Genomic DNA, 16,183 nt, shown 5'->3' with positions numbered 1-16,183 from the left:
ACAAGAGCTCCCTGATCACCTCCTCCCCGAAGCCTTCTTCCAGCTGGTGTGGGGGACAGCCGTGTCTTCCTCCTGCCCTTCTGGTACACTCCCTCCCCAGAGCAGCAGTCCTCGTCCATGCACCCACACTGAAGCCCAGACAGATACAGAGGGCCCACGGGGTAGAACCAGCTTAAGCTGACCCTGTTCCTCCCACCCAGGTTGCCCTGCGAAAGCCTCCCTTAATCCACCCATGCCGCTGCATCCTACAAGTCAAGGAGGCAGCCTACCCCTTGAGCCTGCTGACCTGAGTGCAGCGTATAGAGGAGAAGGCTCTGTGCAGACGCTGCTGACACCTCCAACTCCCAGCTCACCTGCCCCATGGGTGCCAGGCTACCTCTCTGACTGGCCAGCAGGGCCCCTCACCACTCTTGGCCTGCCTTCCAGTCACCCATTCTCTCCCTTCTGTGGCTTGTTCTTTAAAACCAACCAGCCAACCCTGTCTGATATAGCAGGGGACTTGAAAGGGGCCGAGAGGACTGAAAATGGTCTGCCATCTTTAACCACAAGGCTTGGTACTTTGGTGCTGACATTCCACTCACAATGCTGCCTCATTTACTTAGCGATTCTCTATTAAACAATGCTTAGATATTCCAAAACTTTGTCAACTAATTTAGACAGAGCAGGAATGAAAATCCTTGCAGGCCGGGCACGGTGGCTCACACCTGTAATCCCAGCACTTTGGGAGGCCAACGTGGACAGATGGCTTGAGCTCAGGCGTTTGAGACCAGCCTGGCCAACATAGTGAGACCCCTGTCTCTATAATACAAATATAGCAAGGCACACTGGCTCATGCCTGTAAGCCCAGCACTTTGGGAGGCCAAGGCAGGTGGATCACGAGGTCAGGAGTTCGAGACCAACCTGACCAACATGGTGAACCCCTGTCTCTATTAAAAATACAAAAATTAGTCAGGCCTGGTGGCGGGCACCTATAATCCCAGCTACTCAGGAAGCTGAGGGAGGAGAATCGCTAGAACTCGGGAAGCGGAGGTTGCAGTGAGCCGAGATCACACCACTGCACTCCAGCCTGGGTGAAAGAGCAAGACTCCATCTCAATAAATAAATAAAAATTAGCCAGGCATGGTGGTGTGCGTCTGTGGTCCCAGCTACTCAGGAGGCTGAGGCAGGAGGATTGCCTGAGCCAGGGAGGTTGAGGCTGCAGTGAGCTATGACTGTGCCACTGCCTTCCAGCCTGGGCAACACAGCAAGACCCTGTCTCAAACGACAACAACAAAAACACCAAGAAAATCTCTGTAAAACCTATTCTGGGTTTGTGATATAGCATGCACGTCTTTTCTGGGTTTATTGTATAAACACAAAGTCCACTGTCTTAACCATTTTGAAGTGCACAGTTCAGCAGCCTCCTGGGGATCCATCACCACCGTCCACCTCCAGAACGTTGCATCGCTCCAGAGACTCTGTCCCCATTACACAGGGACTCCCCGTCCCCTCCCCTCAACCCCTGGCACCCACCATCTACTTTCTGCCTCAACGGCTCTCCTAAATCTAGCATTGTAGATAAACGGTATCATGTAACATCTGTCCTTTTGATTGGCCAGTTTCACTCAGGGTCCCTCCATGCTGTAGTCTGTTCAACTTCCCTTCCTTTTTATTTTTTGAGATGGAGTCTTGCTCTGTTGCCCAGGCTGGAGTGCAGTGACATGATCTTGGCTCACTGCAACCTCTGCCTCCCGGGTTCAAACGACTCTTCTGCCTCAGCCTCCCAAGTAGCTGGGACCACAGGAACTTGCCACCATGCCTGGTTAATTTTTTTTTTTTTTTTTTTTTTTTTTTTTTTTGCATTTTTAGTAGAAACGAGGTTTCACCATGTGTGTCAGGCTGGTCTCAAACTCCTGTCCTCAGGCAATGCACCTGCCTCGGCCTCCCAAAGTGCTGGGATTACAGGCATGAGCCACTGCCCTCAGCCTGTGTGTCTTTTCTTTGCAGGAATGCCTCCTCCTCATTTGTTGGATTTCTCGCGGTGTTTTGTGTCCCGAGCCCTTTGCTGCTTGCAGCATCCAATTCTCTCCTCCAGTCAGTAGCCACTGGCCTTCCAGTGTTTCTGGAGCACAGACGTTCTAAAACCCTGAGTTTATCAAATTGGAACCATTCTCCCATTACCGAGTAAGCTTTTAGAATCGTGGGCAGAAGGATATCCTGCCACGTTCGAGTCTCATATTCCTGGCATTCACTCACGCGCAGGCCTTTCATCCATCTGGCACTTAGGTTGTGTGTGGAGCGAGCCAGGGGTCTCACGTTTCTTTCCCATGAGATCGGACTGCCCCGATGCCAGGGAGTGGATGGTCCTCTGCCAGCCCGCAAGGCGGCGCCAGCTCCTGCTCCCACTTCCCAGCACAGCCTGTTCTGAGCCACGCCCCACTGCCTGCAACTGTGGCTTTGCCATGATCTCACCTCCCTATTTCTCTCTTTAATCTCCCGCAGGTGCTCAGTGACTGGCTTCCCTCCCGGGAGGAGGTCGGAGTCTCCGTCTGGGATTCCGAGGCTTGGCTTCTGCTTCACAGTGCCCCTAAACCTCAGCAGTGTAGGAACCTTTCCCAAAGGAAAACAAATTCTCAGGGATGCCCAGAGTTTATCAGTTCACTTTTATTACAGAACACTTTTTTTTGTTTTTTGAGACAGAGTCTTGCTCTGTCGCCCAGGCTGGAATGCAGTGGTGCGATTTCGGCTCACTGCAAGCTCCGCCTCCTGGGTTCAAACTATTCTCCTGCCCCAGCCTCCGGAGTACTGCCCCAGCCTGTAGTCCCGAGTGGACTACAGGTGTCCACCACCACATTTGGCTATTTTTATTTTATTTTATTTTAGAGCCGGGGGTTTCACCATGTTGGCCAGGCTGGTCTCAAACTCCTGACCTCAGGTGATCTGTCCACCTCGGCCTCCCAAAGTTCTGGGATCCCAGGCATGAGCCACTGCATCTGGCCTCAGAACACTTCTGAGGTCTAAACAAACACCAGATAGAAAATGTGTATACAAAGGTCATGCTGTGAAGTCAAATCGCTTATAAGGAAATCTGGAAAACGGGAAAGCGCTGATGTGCAGCATCATCTCTAGGGACAGAGGCGTCCGTGGATCCGGGGTCCAGGGACTGTCTGAGGCAGGCTGTGCCCCCCAGGCTCTGCGGGAACTGCCTGGAGACTTGCAGCTCTGAGCCTTGCTGGGAACCTGCACCAGCATGTCAGGTCCCCCATTCTCATGTTAGGAGCCAGCGACATACGTGTGGCTTCCTGGGGCGCATGTGGTAGGTATCACCTGGTGCAGAACAGGGTGGGCTGGGGGGAGGTTTCTGTTTCTTCTCCAGCATCCCCTCCCCACTGCTGAGAGGGTGCACCTCCTCTTCCGGGACTCCCACCCTACTGCATTCTTGGTGAGGCTGCTGGTCACCTCCGGGCCCTCCCCTAGACACGGGCAGGGGCCCAGGCAGAATCCTCCAAAAGCAGGGCACAGTGAGCAAGGCTCATGGGGGCACTCACTGTTCCGGACTCCCACCCTGGGCTGCTGCAGGTCCTGGCCTGACTCGGGTCTTCCGTGTCTCCCTGGTCCCAGGGAGGGATGGGCAGGGACCAGTCTCCCTGCCTTTCAGTGACCAGTCCCTGAGCACCTGGACACGCTCTGATCTGCTGTCTCCAGGCCCAGGCTGAACTTGCACTTGCCCTAGAGGCTCGCTGGGCAGAGCGGGGCCTGTGCTGCCCAACTGTGTGCCCCAGGTGGGAGTCAATCGGGGCAGGAGAGATGTGTGTGGTGCAGCCAGTGCTGAGGCCACCCCCTGGGACCCGCCCCAGCACATGGGAAGGAAGGCACAAGGTAGGTTAGGGTCACCCCCGAGTGCAGCAGCTCCAGAAGTGTGTTTGGGAGGGAACTGTCATGCCCCTCCCTGGGGCTGCTGCACCCTGTCCTCCATGTCCTGGGCACTAGGCTAGGCCAACTTACGACAGGGCCTACCTCCTTGTTGCAACCCCCTCCAGACCACAGAGGCCGGCACCTGCCGTGTCTCACGTCTCTGGCCAGTTCATGCCAGGGGGGCAGATGTCAGAGCCAGCAGCTCCTGTTCTCTCAAGTGCTTCTGACGCCCAGGTGAAGGTACCCTCGTGCCCCAGCCCACAGCCCTGGCCCAGACTCCCTGCGTCTTAGCAGCTGTCACTTACTGTCTGGTTCCTGCTTCTGGGTCTGCATGACTCACAGGTGCTGGGGTCTAAGTCTCCAGACCACCCAGCCCAGCCTTGGTCAAAGGGGAACCCGGCCGAGCCCCCGCTGGGAAAGTCAAGGACTGTCCAACACGCCCCTTCCCAAGAAAGGAACCCATGTCTCCTGGTCCCAGCCCCCAACCAGAGGTCCACCTGGTAATCGGGCTGAGCTAACAGAGGGCACCCAGGGCAGCCACTGTGTGAGGGGCGTTCTCAGCAAGGGGGTACAGTCGGCCCTCAGGATCTATGGGTTCTGCATCCATGGATTCAACCAACCAAGGATATTAAATATTTGAAAAAACAAACATGAGTGGTTGTGTCTGATTTTTTTTTCTTCTTGTTATTTCCTAAACAACAAGATACAGCAACTCTTCACACAGCAGTTACATTGTATTACGTATTATAAGTAATCTAGAAATGAGTTAAAGTACACAGGAGGACACGTGTAGATTACATGCCAACACTATTGGAGATCTGCTCCAACCTAGCCCTCCTGCTCCCGGGTTTGAGGCCCACAGTGTGCCTGTGGGGGACGAGATCCTGTGCAGATTCAGAAAGCTCTCCAAGGAACTAGGCCCAGCCTGCGCTGTGACCGCAGGCCTGCAAGGCTTCAGACACCTCCACCCACTAACACCCACCGCCGCCTAACACTGGACACTCACTGAGCTCTGTCTCTGCTACCCAGCCCAACTCTCGGCCTTGCCTGTGCCAGGAGCTTCCAGCTCCCACTTCCCTTGTGGCAGGAGGGCTCTGCGTCAGGTGAGGCAGGGTTCACTGCCTGTCTGACAGGGGTCAGGGACCCTTCTCCAGGCTGGGCCAGGGGGAACCAGAGACCAGTGGTTTTTTTTTTTTTTTTGAGAAAGAGTCTCACTCTGTCACCCAGGCTGGAGTGCAGTGGCGTGATCTTGGCTCATTGCAACCTCTGCCCCCTGGGTTCACACGATTCTCCCGTCTCAGTCCCCCGAGTAGCTTGGATTACAGGTGCCTGCCACCGCACCTGGCTAATTTTTGTATTTTTTTTTTTTTTTTTAGTAGAGACGGGGTTTTCTAGGCCAGGCTGGTCTTGAACTCCTGACCTCGTGATCCACTAGCCTGGGCCTCCCAAAGTGCTGGGATTACAGGCGTGAGTCACCGCACCCAGCGGAGGCCAGTGGTTTTGAGGGGGTGGGACTCACGGAAGCCCTCACCTTGGCTGTTCCCAACCACGACGGTTCCCCTGGTAGGAGCAGAGGTTTGTTGAGACCTCCATATTGGCAGCAGGGAGCCAGGGGCCTGAACGGCCCGCTCACCTGCTGGCTCTGTCTCAAGCGCCCTTTTGGCCTCAAAGCCTGCCTGCCTGTCTGCCGACCACCCCCTCCAACTACAGTCTAAGGAAAAACTGCTTCAGGCCGGGCGCGGTGGTGCAGGCCTGTAGTCCTTGCATTTTGGGAGGCCAAGGCAGGCAGATCGCTTTAGGTCGAGACCAGCCTGGACAACACAGTGAGACCCCGTTTCTACTCAAAACACAAAAAAATCAGCTGGGCGTGGTGGCGTGCACCTGGGGTCCCGGTTGCTCAAGGGGCTGAGGTGGGAGGATCGCTTGAACACGGTAGGCAGAGGCTGTAGGGAGAGGAGAACATGCCACTGCACTCCAGAGACCCTGCCTCAAAAAAAAAAAAAAAAAAGGGAAAAACTACTTCAATTTTCCTCACCAAAGCCAGCACGCCCGAGGTGTCCCCACCTCAGGAAGTGACACCCCGTCCTCCCAGGAGCTCAGCCCGACGCCCCACAACCCTGCAGGACTCCCCGCGACGTCCGGACCGACGGAGCCCACCCCGCCGCCCCCCGCCCTGGTCTTTGGGGACACGCGGAGCTTCTGACCTCGCAGCCCCGGGGCCTTTCCTGCTCCTCGGGTGTAGCCACCGGTACACCACGGGCACCTTCGCGCCCCGACGCCGCCGCCTGGCTCTGCTGAAGCCCGCACCCCACCCCAGGCCAGGAGCCCTATCCCGCGCGCGCTCAGGCTGCGCATCCGGCCGGGGAGGACCCTCGCGACCCTACTACCTATTGGCCCCCGCCAGGCTCGGATGCCGAACCCACCGGGGCCAAAGCAGGCGCTACCGAGAACTGCCCGGGCGCGCGGAGGGGCGGGCAGTCGACCCGGGCCGGGTACAAACGCGCAGGCGCCCAGCCCCGCCCGAGCCCCGCCCCCGGGCGCCGCGGCACGTGACCCGCGTCCTCCCGGGAGCGCCCAGCCGTCGCGCACGCGCACGCACGCGCACGCACGCACGCGCAGACCCAGCGCCGAGCCCGCGCCATGGCGTCGGAGCGGCTGCCTAGCCGGCCGGCCTGTCTGCTCGTGGCCAGCGGCGCCGCGGAAGGTGAGGTCCGGCGGCCGGGACCGGTGTCCGAAGAGCGTCCGCGACGGGGCTGCCCGGGGCGGGAGGTTCGGGACACGGTGGGCGCGCGTCACGTGGCGCCGGAAGCCGAAGCCGCTGAGGGCGCCGGGCAGGGGACTGGGATGGGCGGGCGGGCGGGGTCGGTGTCAGGATGGAGCTCGGGGCGGGGACCGGGACGGGGACAGGGAAGGGGTCGCGGGTTGGGATGGAGCTCGGGGCGGGGGGTCGGGATGGAGCTTGGGGCGGGGGCGGGGCATCAAGGCGCCGCGTCGCTCCTCCTGGTATTGTCTGCGCGGCGGGACGGCCCGGGCCCGACGTTTCTAGCGGAGGGAACCGCGTGCCTGGGCTTGGTCCCCGAGGCCGCTGCGCTTCAAGAGGGGAGCCCGGGTGTGGGGACGGGGCGTTCGGGGAGTTGACCCGCTCTGAGGTCGGGCGGCCGCGGGGACCCTGGCCTTCTGAACCGCCGGCCCCTGAGGAGGCCCGGAGCCTCCTCCTGGAGAAGGCGCCCTCCGGCCCCCGTCCTGGGGCAAGGGTACTAGGGCGCTGCTGGCCTGGGGCTCGCGCGGGACTGAGCGCAGCGGGGTGCGTCCGCTGGCGCTGAGCCTGCAGGGTCTCCGGGCAGCCGGGGAGGGATGAGCAGCGGAGCCCGAGGGTGCCTGGCTTTGTTCTGAGCCCTTTGCAGAGGGAAGTGACCAGCCCAAGGTCACCGCACCATGGAGAGCTGGGGGCTGGCGTTGGGATCCGGAGGTCTCCCTCTTGAAGTCTGCAGGTCCTCAAGTGTGGACAGGGAAGGTGGGGCTATGGGGTTGTGGCGTCACGATGTGCTGAGCTCCAGGGGTCCTGAGCGGTGCCGCCAGACTGCGGGTGGGAGGAGCCTTGAGTGGGGTTCAGTCCTGGGGGTGTGGGTTGGGGCCTGTTTCCAGAGCAGGTCCCGCATGTTGGGGACATGGGGTCTTAGGGCCAGCAGGCTGGGGACAGCACTTCAGGAGGCCGGAAAGGCCGGCAGCTGGGGGAACAGAGCCTGCGGCAGGCTACTGGGCGTCTTACAGGACATTTTACAGTGAATATGTATTAACTTATATAAGAATGAAGAGGCCGGGCGCGGTGGCTCACACCTGTAATCCCAGCACTTTGGGAGGCCAAGGCGGGCAGATCACGAGGTCAAGAGATCGAGACCTTTTTGGCCAACGTGGTGAAACCCCGTCTCTACTAAAAGTATGAAAATTAGCCGGGTGTGGTGGCGCTCGCCTGTAGTCCCAGCTACTCGGGAGGCTGAGGCTGGAGAATCGCTTGAACCTGGGATGCGGAGGTTGCAGTGAGCCGAGATCGTGCCACTGCCCTCCAGCCTAGTGATAGATTGGGCCCCAGAATTAAAATAAATGTAGAAAGATGCAGCTCACGCTACTTTGGAATAAACTTGTATGTGCTCTCCGCAGCCAGAGTGGGCAGGGCTGTGTCCTTCCCCTGGTAGGACAGTGGCCCCCAGAGTCTTCTGGATTGGGCGTGGTGTGTTGGGTTTCTTTTTTAAAAGTTCTTTGAGGGGCAGAAGGAGGCTGGGAAAAGCTGGAGGAGAGGGACAGAGTCCCAGAACCCGTGTGAGGAAAGGGTTCCTGAGCAGTTTCCCTGCAGTGAGTGAGGAGGGGCCAGGACACTTCTGCATTCTCCGTGGTGCCTGAGGGCCTCAGTCCCTGGTGGTTCGGTGAGAGGATGAGCTGAAGTCTGTGACCCTCACACCCAGGTTTGCCTTCCAGAAAGGCCTCTCATGGCTCTGGTAGCACCAGGATGAGGCTGGGGTGTGGGAGTGGCATGGACAGTTGAGGTGGGCTGCATCCTGTCCCGGCTTCTGGCTGGGGCTGGAGGTGACAGTGCCAGGCTGGGGAAAGAGCCTGCCAGGGGGGATGCAGGCCTCGGGATGGCCTACAGGTCTGGCATACCTGGCTGTGCCCCTCTGCCTCAGCTTTCCCAGCTTCCGCCTCCTGGACGTGAATGGGTGGCTGGCCCTGCCCCAGGGCTTCAAGTAGTGGGCCCTGGGTGTAGGGGAGAGGGCTGCTCCTCAGGGTGTTCTGGGGTCTGGGTAGCCCCCTGAGGCGGGGCAGGCTAGTCCTGTGGAGCCCACACTCACTGGGACCCTCTGCAGGTGTGTCGGCCCAGTCCTTCCTCCACTGTTTCACAATGGCCAGCACCGCCTTCAACCTGCAGGTGGCCACCCCTGGGGTAAGTCCAGCCTCTCCTTCCCCACTGGACACTTGGGGTCTGTCTCCACCTCTCTGGGGGCAAGGTCAGGAGAGTGCCTCTGCTGCCTGGGAGGAGTGGGGAGCCCCTGTAGTTGGTAGAGGGGTGAAGGGTCTGTAACCAAACCCTGGTTGTGTCCTCCTGTCCCGGTCCCCATTTCCTGGGCTTTGACCCCACCTGTGATGAGGGAGACCTTTTCTTTTCTTATCTTTTCTTTTCTTTTCTTTTTTTTTTTTTTGAGACGGAGTCTCTCTCTGTTACCCAGGCTGGAGTGCAGTGGCCAGATCTCAGCTCACTGCAAGCTCCGCCTCCCGGGTTCACGCCATTCTCCTGCCTCAGCCTCCCGAGTAGCTGGGACTACAGGCGCCGCCACCTCACCCGGCTAGTTTTTTTTTTGTATTTTTAGTAGAGACGAGGTTTCACCGTGTTAGCCAGGGTGGTCTCGATCTCCTGACCTCGTGATCCGCCCGTCTCGGCCTCCCAAAGTGCTGGGATTACAGGCTTGAGCCACCGCGCCCGGCCTCTTTTCTTATCTTTTTTTTCTTTTTTGTTTTTTGAGACGGAGTTTCACTCTTGTCGCCCAGGCTGGAGTACATTGGAGTGATCTCGGCTCACTGCAACCTCTGCCTCCCGGGTTCAAGCAGTCCTCCTGCCTCAGCCTCCCGAGTAGCTGGGATTACAGGCACATGCCATCATGCCTGGCAAATTTTGTATTTTTAGTAGAGATAGGGTTTCACTGTGTTGGCCAGGATGGTCTTGAACTCCCAGCCTCAGGTGATCCGCCCGCCTCGGCCTCCCAAAGTGCTGGGATCACAGGTGTGAGCCACCGCACCCGGCCCAAGGGAGACCTTTTCACTGCGGGTCTGTCCTGCACGTGTGTGAGCTGGAGACCAAAGCGCAGCCCTGCTGTAAGGGGCACACATATTTCCACTGGGAGCAATTCTTCACCCTCCAATCGAGGGTGACCCAGGGATATCAGATGTAGATAAGTCACAGTAAGGATGCATTCATTATGTGTTCGTCACTGCAGGTTTTTATTTATGATGTATACACATTTTTGGTTGGTGGGTTGGATAGGAAATAAACCACTGAGGCTGCTGCTGGGACAGGCCACCCCAACCTGGGAGACCCAGTGGAGGAGGCTGGGTGGTCGGGTGCCTTTGTACCTCAAGGGGATGCTGTTGGTTCCTCGTCAGCATTTTCAGGCTCCCTCTGAGCCGACAGGGATATTCCTGGTGCTGATCCTTGGCCCCTGGGCTCTGTTCCTCCAGGGGAAAGCCATGGAATTTGTGGATGTGACTGAGAGCAATGCACGCTGGGTGCAAGACTTCCGACTCAAGGCCTATGCCAGCCCCGCCAAGCTCGAGTCCATTGATGGTAGGTCTGGGACCCACTCCTTGGGGTGGGGTGCCTGGGACCTTGGAGGGTCAAGGGTTCCAGATAGGTTTGGGGTCTTAGTGAGCTCCCTGATTCTGCCCCTGAAGCCCTGTGACCATCTGGGGCAGCCTCCAGCCCCACATCCTGGGCCCCAGAGTTTCTGAGCTCCTCTGAGGAGGAGAGGTGATGAGTGTGTAGAGATGGGAAAGTCAGGGGGCCCTTGGGAGCTGTAGCCCGTGGAGGAAAAGGGACAGATGGCATCACCCGGCCGGCTGGTCCCTGTGGAGGGTCTGCCCTGGCCACGCACTTGGGCCTGGTCCTGCAGGTGGTCTCACTTTGATTGACGTGTGGCTGCTCCCTGGTCTGTGGTCTCCCCCCAGGTGCCCGGTACCATGCCCTCCTGATCCCCAGCTGTCCTGGGGCCCTGACCGACCTGGCCAGCAGTGGCTCCCTGGCCCGTATCCTGCAGCACTTCCACTCTGAGAGCAGTAGGTGACCCTTGGGACTCAGGGGAGGGGTTGGATGTGCAGCCCTACAAAAAATGGGTCTCCCACCAGCAGAAGAGAGGTGGGAAGACCCCAGGGAGGCATTTCTGGGTCACTGGTCAGTGGCCACTGCAGTGGTTCGTGGGCAGGAGGCAGTGACCGCCGCCTCTCCCGACACACACTTTGTTCTCTTCTGGTGACCATCTTGCAGGCCTCTGGGCAGTCTCCTGAGGGTGGGTGGCCATGCCCTCCTGAGCAAGGCAGGACACCGGCCTGGTTCCTTCTGGGAGAGCCTGGCATCCAGGGCCGGGCTTGTGGCTCGAGGCTGGCAGGGGTGCAGGGAGGAAAGCTGTTTGAGGAGACCTGGCAGCTGCCCCGGCTCAGGGTTGGGGTGTGATGAGTGTGTCCACTGGCCGGGGTGGACAAGCCAGTGCTTTACGCAGCACCCTTTGTGGGTGGGAGCTGGGCCGCTGTCTGCAGCATGGCCTGGACAGGCAGCAGTTGTTTGTGGCCACCTCAGCCATGGGAACACACTCAGCCTTTCGGATGGAGCCAAGGTGGCCCCACCGCAAGGCGCAGGCACTATCTTAGACTCACCTCCCACCTGCACAGGGGCATCCTGTCTAGCCGGGGAGGGGCCTGACCCACAGCACCTGCCAGTGTGGTGGGCGGCCTGGCCAGCTATGCAGTGGGGTTGCCGGGCAGTGTCCTGGGGTTTGGTAAACAGACCTGGAACCTCAGGACCTCCTCTCCGTGTGTCTCAGCCGCCAAAACCTGAGATCTGGGCTCTAAACCAGAGTCTAGTCCTGAAGCACCAGCTGCCCTGAGCAGATTCCTGTTGCCAGCTATGCAGGCTGAGCCAGGACACCTCAGGTGCTGAGCCCGGTTTCCAGGGAAACCTGGGAGGAGGGGGCCAGGCAGGCGGCACAGGCCTGGGGGAGCCACAAGCAGGGGCGTCTGGCGGGGGGGGCTTCAGGGTGCAGGGGGCGGGGCCCAGGGCCTCAACGCTTTGTGCCGCTTTCAGAGCCCATCTGCGCCGTTGGCCACGGTGTTGCCGCCTTGTGCTGTGCCACCAACGAGGACAGATCCTGGGTATTCCACGGCTACAGCCTGACAGGGGTGAGTGCCTGGAGGACAAAGGCACTCTGTGCTCCCTGCTCTGTCCTCCCCCACGACAGCCAGAGATGAGGACGGAGACTCCAGAACTTCTGGCCCCTAGTCTCCTGGAAGCCTAGGCCCACTCACCAGGGGACGTGGGGAAGGAGGGGCATCAGACCTGTGTGTGCAGTCGGAGGGGCTGAGAGTCCAGCCGGGGTGCCCTCGGAGACACAGCCTGTGTCGATCTGAGGCCCAAAGACTGTGAAGTGGGCCCAGTGGACACCGGGGACGGCTGTGGGAGCAGCTGATGCACAGGCCCTGAGGTAGGGAGTGGTGGCTGCTGTGCCGAGGCTGGTTTCACTGGACGTTATACTGGCCCCCAGCTCAGATGTCACTTTCCCTGCTGAGGGGACCCTTCCTCAGTGGGTACTCAGTGCTGCCCCCTGAGGGGTGACACTAACCCAGTCTCAGGTTACAAGTGGGCGTGACCCCTCCAGTGAGTGCTTAGATTCACTCCTGCCCAGAGGGTGCCCCGCCCCAAGGGGCTCACCCCACTAAGCCCTTCTCATTCTAGTCACCTGTGTGCTCTGGTGCTGGGGGAGCTGCCCCTCCTCCTGTAGTGGCCTTGTCGCTCTCAGGGACACCCCATGGGAAGGTGGCTGGACTTCGTCATCTCTCTGGCCTCCAGCCTTAGCAGCTGTCCCTGTTATGAGCAGTGACACACCCAGTCCCACTTGGTTGGGTGAGGCTCCCGGCCCTGATTTGACCTTCCTGACCCCCGGGTGGGCCTCAGGGCCTGGGCCTGGCTCAGGAGCCCCCACTCCCCTCCCACAGCCCTCTGTGTGTGAGCTCGTCAGGGCCCCCGGCTTCGCCCGCCTGCCGCTCGTGGTGGAGGACTTTGTGAAGGATTCGGGCGCCTGCTTCAGTGGTGAGCTCTGAGGGTGCCCACTGCACTTACAGTAGATGGGGTGGGGGGCTTGTCTGCGGCAGCCTGGGGGAGAAGCCTCCTGGGCCCTGGGTCCTTCAGACCCCCATGGCACTGACTCAGACCCAGACAGGCTGACCGACTGCTGACCCTGGGCGCTTGCCTGGAGCTTGGGGCTCTCAGTGGGTAGGTGGACGTTGCCTGAGGCTGGTGCCCTTGGTCCTCCCCAGCAAGCGAGCCTGACGCCGTGCACGTTGTGCTGGACCGCCACCTGGTCACGGGCCAGAATGCCAGCTCCACTGTCCCGGCCGTGCAGAACCTGCTCTTCCTCTGTGGCAGCCGGTGAGGGCTGGGCACATTCCTGCCATATCAGCAGAGCTGCACCCACTGCTTTTGCCCAAGCCCTGACCACACGTCTGTCCTGCAGGAAATGAACCTGCTGGGTAGATGCACCCCCGAGACAGCCCAGGTGTCTCCAGAGGCAGACAGCCCCATCTCAGGCTTCAGGGACCCCACCTCTTCCCTCCTGACAAGGGCCGTGGATGGCAGCCCGGTCTGGCCCTGATGGGATTGTTGGAGGCCTGGAATCAGCTCAAGGGGGTGTCGGCTCTCCTGGAGGGTCTAAGCCCCCATCCCCCTGCATGTTCTCTGGTAGGAGGCAGAGAAGAGACCCCAGGTGCCCGGGGAGGTGTGCTAGCTGCCAGGTGGTCCTCGAGAACTCCAAGCCGGGTTTTCCAGGGAGGACTGGTTGCCAAGTGCGGTCACTGTTGACTAGACAGAGTCGGCTCGGGGGTCCTCTGTGGGGGCTTGCCCTGTCGTGGCCTGTCTGCCACCCACCACCTCTTTCACCGTTGGTGTGGCCCTTGAGGGGAGGACCCAGTCGGCGGGAGCTGGCTCAGAACTTCGGCCAAAGGTGAATGGAATATTTTGGGAGCAGCAGCCTCCCGCCCCGAGGCTGACCGGCACTGGCACTACTTTCCTGTTGAAGTCTTCCTGGCATGTGGTTTCAAAGTGTAAGCACCTCAGCGATGCACCCTGTCCTGTCTAAGCATCAAGAGGCATGTTTAGTTGTGAATATGAGACCATGAGATTCTCAATGAGAGGAAAGTGCTGTTCCCCACGGCCTTGCAGAGTGGCCTCGAGTACAGCGGCTGTCAAGAGCAGACAGTGGTCTGGCCTGCTGGGCACCTGGCCTGGGCCCTGGCCCTCCAGCGGGCTGCCTGCTAGCCCCAGCTTAGGGCCTCTAGGAGAAGCTTAGGCCCTCTTCTTCCTCACAGTTCCCCAGTTTGAGCCATCGAAGGTCTTCCTCCTGCCCACCTCCCCATCTCAGCCACAGCCATTCCCAAGCACCAGGGTGGCTCCTGGTGCCAGTGACCTGCCAGGAGGCCTCTTGTGATCATAAAACCATTCAGTTGGCTGGGCACGGTGGCTCACGCCTGTAATTCCAGCACTTTGGGAGGCCAAGGTGGGCGCATCATCTGATGTCAGGAGTTTGAGACCAGCCTGGCCAACATGGTGAAACTAAAATACAAAAATTAGCTGGGCGTGGTGTCAGGCACCTGTAATCCCAGCTACTTGGGAGGCTGAGACATGAGAATTGCTTGAACCTGGGAGGCGGAGGTTGCAGTGAACCAAGATTGTGCCACTGCACTCCAACCTGGGCAACGAGTGAAACTCCGTCTCAAAAATTAATAAAGCCGTTCAATAAGGAGAATGCAGAAAAAAGTGGAAGAAGAAAGCACTGCAGCCACATCCCCGCCCTGAAGGCCGCGTCCCTCCAGTGCCTCCCAGATTAGTCAAGATGCCCACTTAGCACTGACTGCAGGGCCTTGCTCTGTCCCGGGTCCACTCTCACCCCCATGTGGTGATGGACTTCTCTGGACGAGTACTTTATGTCTTATTTTATTTATTTACTTTTTGAGACAGAGTTTCTCCCTTGTCGCCCAGGCTGGAGTGCAGAGGCACAATCCTGACTCACTGCAACCTCCGCCTCCCAGGTTCCAGCGATCCTCCAGCCTCAGCCTCCGGAGTAGCTGGGATTACAGGCATGCGCCACCACGCCTGGCTAATTTTTTGTATTTTTAGTAGAGACCGTGTTTCACCATGTTGGCCAGGCTGGTCTCAAACTCCAGACCTCAAGTGATCCTCCTGCCTCGGCTTCCCAAAGTGTTAGGATTACAGGTATGAGCCACCGTGCCCGGCCTAGTTTTTGTATTTTTAGCAGAGACGGGGTTTCATCATGTTGGCCGGGCTGGTCTTGAACTCCTGACTTCAGATGATCCACCTGCCTCGACCTCCCAAAGTGCTGGGATTACAGGCTTGAGCCACCATGCCCAGCTAACAAGTACTTTTTAATTTTTATTTTATTTTTTGGATGAAGTTTCACTCTGTCGCCAGGCTGGAATGCAGTGGCACAATCTTGGCTCACTGCAACCTCCGCCTCCTGGGTTCAAGTGATTCTCCTGCCTCAGCCTCCTGAGTAGCTGGGACTACAGGTGCACACCACCACGCCCAGCTAAGTTTTGTATTTTTAATGGAGATGAGATTTTACCATGCTGGCCAGGGTGGTCTTGATATCTTGACCTTGTGATCTGTCTGCCTTGGCCTCCCAAAGTGCTGGGATTACAGGCGTGAGCCACCGCACCCAGCCAACAAGTCCTTTTTAAAAAAAAAATTTAAGCTCATGTCTTTTTTTTGTTGAGATGGAGTCTGTGTTACCCAGGCTTGAGTGCAGTAGTGCGATCTCGGCTCACTGCAACCTCTGCCCTCCGAGTTCAAGTGATCCTCCTGCCTCAGCCTCCCGAGTAGCTGGGACTACAAGCGCCCGCCACCACGCCTGGTTAATTTTTGGTATTTTTAGTAGAGACGGGGTTTCACCATCTTGGTCAAGCTGGTCTTGAACTCCTGACCTTGTGATCTACCCGCCTCAGCCTCCCAAAGTGCTGGGATTACAGACAAACTCATATCTTAATGTCTTAGTCCATTTGGGCTCCTGTAAGAACATACTGTAAACCGGTCAGGCCCAGTCATCCTGCCCTGTGACTGGATGACCTCCCAAATGCCCCACCTAATACCATCCCCTTGCAGGTGAGGACTTGAGCAGGTGGGTTTTGGGGGCAGGTGTTCAGGCCACAGCAGGGTGGATGAAGAGCCAGTGAGCTGTACTGAGCTCCTCTGCTCCTCTGGTCAGCCAGATCTGACATTGAGCCCAGCATTGAAGATCAAGGCAGGTGTGGCTTTGGGATGTGAAGTGGGTTCTGACGCAGGGTCCTACAGACCTGTCCCCGAGTGAGCCGCCTGCAGGCCCGCGTCATCCCTCAGCTGCGTGCAAAGTCTCTGGCTCAGAGAGCCTCCCTGCTGTGCCCAGTTCTCTCTCTGCCAGGGCAGGGCTTGGGGCAGCACCAGGCTGGGGCGGAGGAGGAAAGCAAGAGGACCGAACTTCCGGAAGGG

At 58.8% G+C, this 16,183-nt stretch overlaps 1 protein-coding gene across 4 annotated transcripts; it reads left to right on the top strand.

Moving 5' to 3' along the window:
- The first annotated feature begins 6,486 nt into the window (after nt 1-6,486).
- GATD1 (glutamine amidotransferase like class 1 domain containing 1) lies at nt 6,487-14,745 on the top strand. 4 transcript variants are annotated; one of them, XM_030917408.1, is made up of 8 exons: nt 6,487-6,598; nt 8,754-8,830; nt 10,120-10,225; nt 10,606-10,713; nt 11,735-11,829; nt 12,643-12,736; nt 12,964-13,075; nt 13,161-13,471. In XM_030917408.1, the coding sequence occupies exons 1-8, from the start codon at nt 6,535-6,537 to the stop codon at nt 13,165-13,167; spliced, it is 663 nt and encodes a 220-aa protein (XP_030773268.1). In that variant the 5' UTR covers nt 6,487-6,534; the 3' UTR covers nt 13,168-13,471. The 4 variants fall into 4 exon arrangements, with proteins under 4 accessions (XP_030773268.1, XP_030773269.1, XP_030773270.1 ...); XM_030917409.1 differs by having other exon boundaries at nt 12,964-14,745; XM_030917410.1 differs by lacking the exon at nt 8,754-8,830 and having other exon boundaries at nt 6,489-6,598.
- The last annotated feature ends 1,438 nt before the right edge of the window (nt 14,746-16,183 follow it).

Source organism: Rhinopithecus roxellana, chromosome 15 (genome assembly GCF_007565055.1).
Source record: "Rhinopithecus roxellana isolate Shanxi Qingling chromosome 15, ASM756505v1, whole genome shotgun sequence".
NCBI classification, from domain to species: Eukaryota; Metazoa; Chordata; class Mammalia; order Primates; family Cercopithecidae; genus Rhinopithecus; species Rhinopithecus roxellana.
The sequence above is the reverse complement of the archived record's forward strand: the minus strand, read 5'-3'. Positions and strand labels throughout refer to the sequence as shown.

Bases quoted from the DNA above. Each gene is read 5' to 3' on its own strand.
- GATD1 (XM_030917408.1), top strand. From the start codon at position 6,535: ATGGCGTCGGAGCGGCTGCCTAGCCGGCCGGCCTGTCTGCTCGTGGCC. The intron at 10,226-10,605 runs GTAGGTCTGGGA...GTCTCCCCCCAG, and splicing joins CAAGCTCGAGTCCATTGATG to GTGCCCGGTACCATGCCCTC. The intron at 12,737-12,963 runs GTGAGCTCTGAG...GGTCCTCCCCAG, and splicing joins TTCGGGCGCCTGCTTCAGTG to CAAGCGAGCCTGACGCCGTG.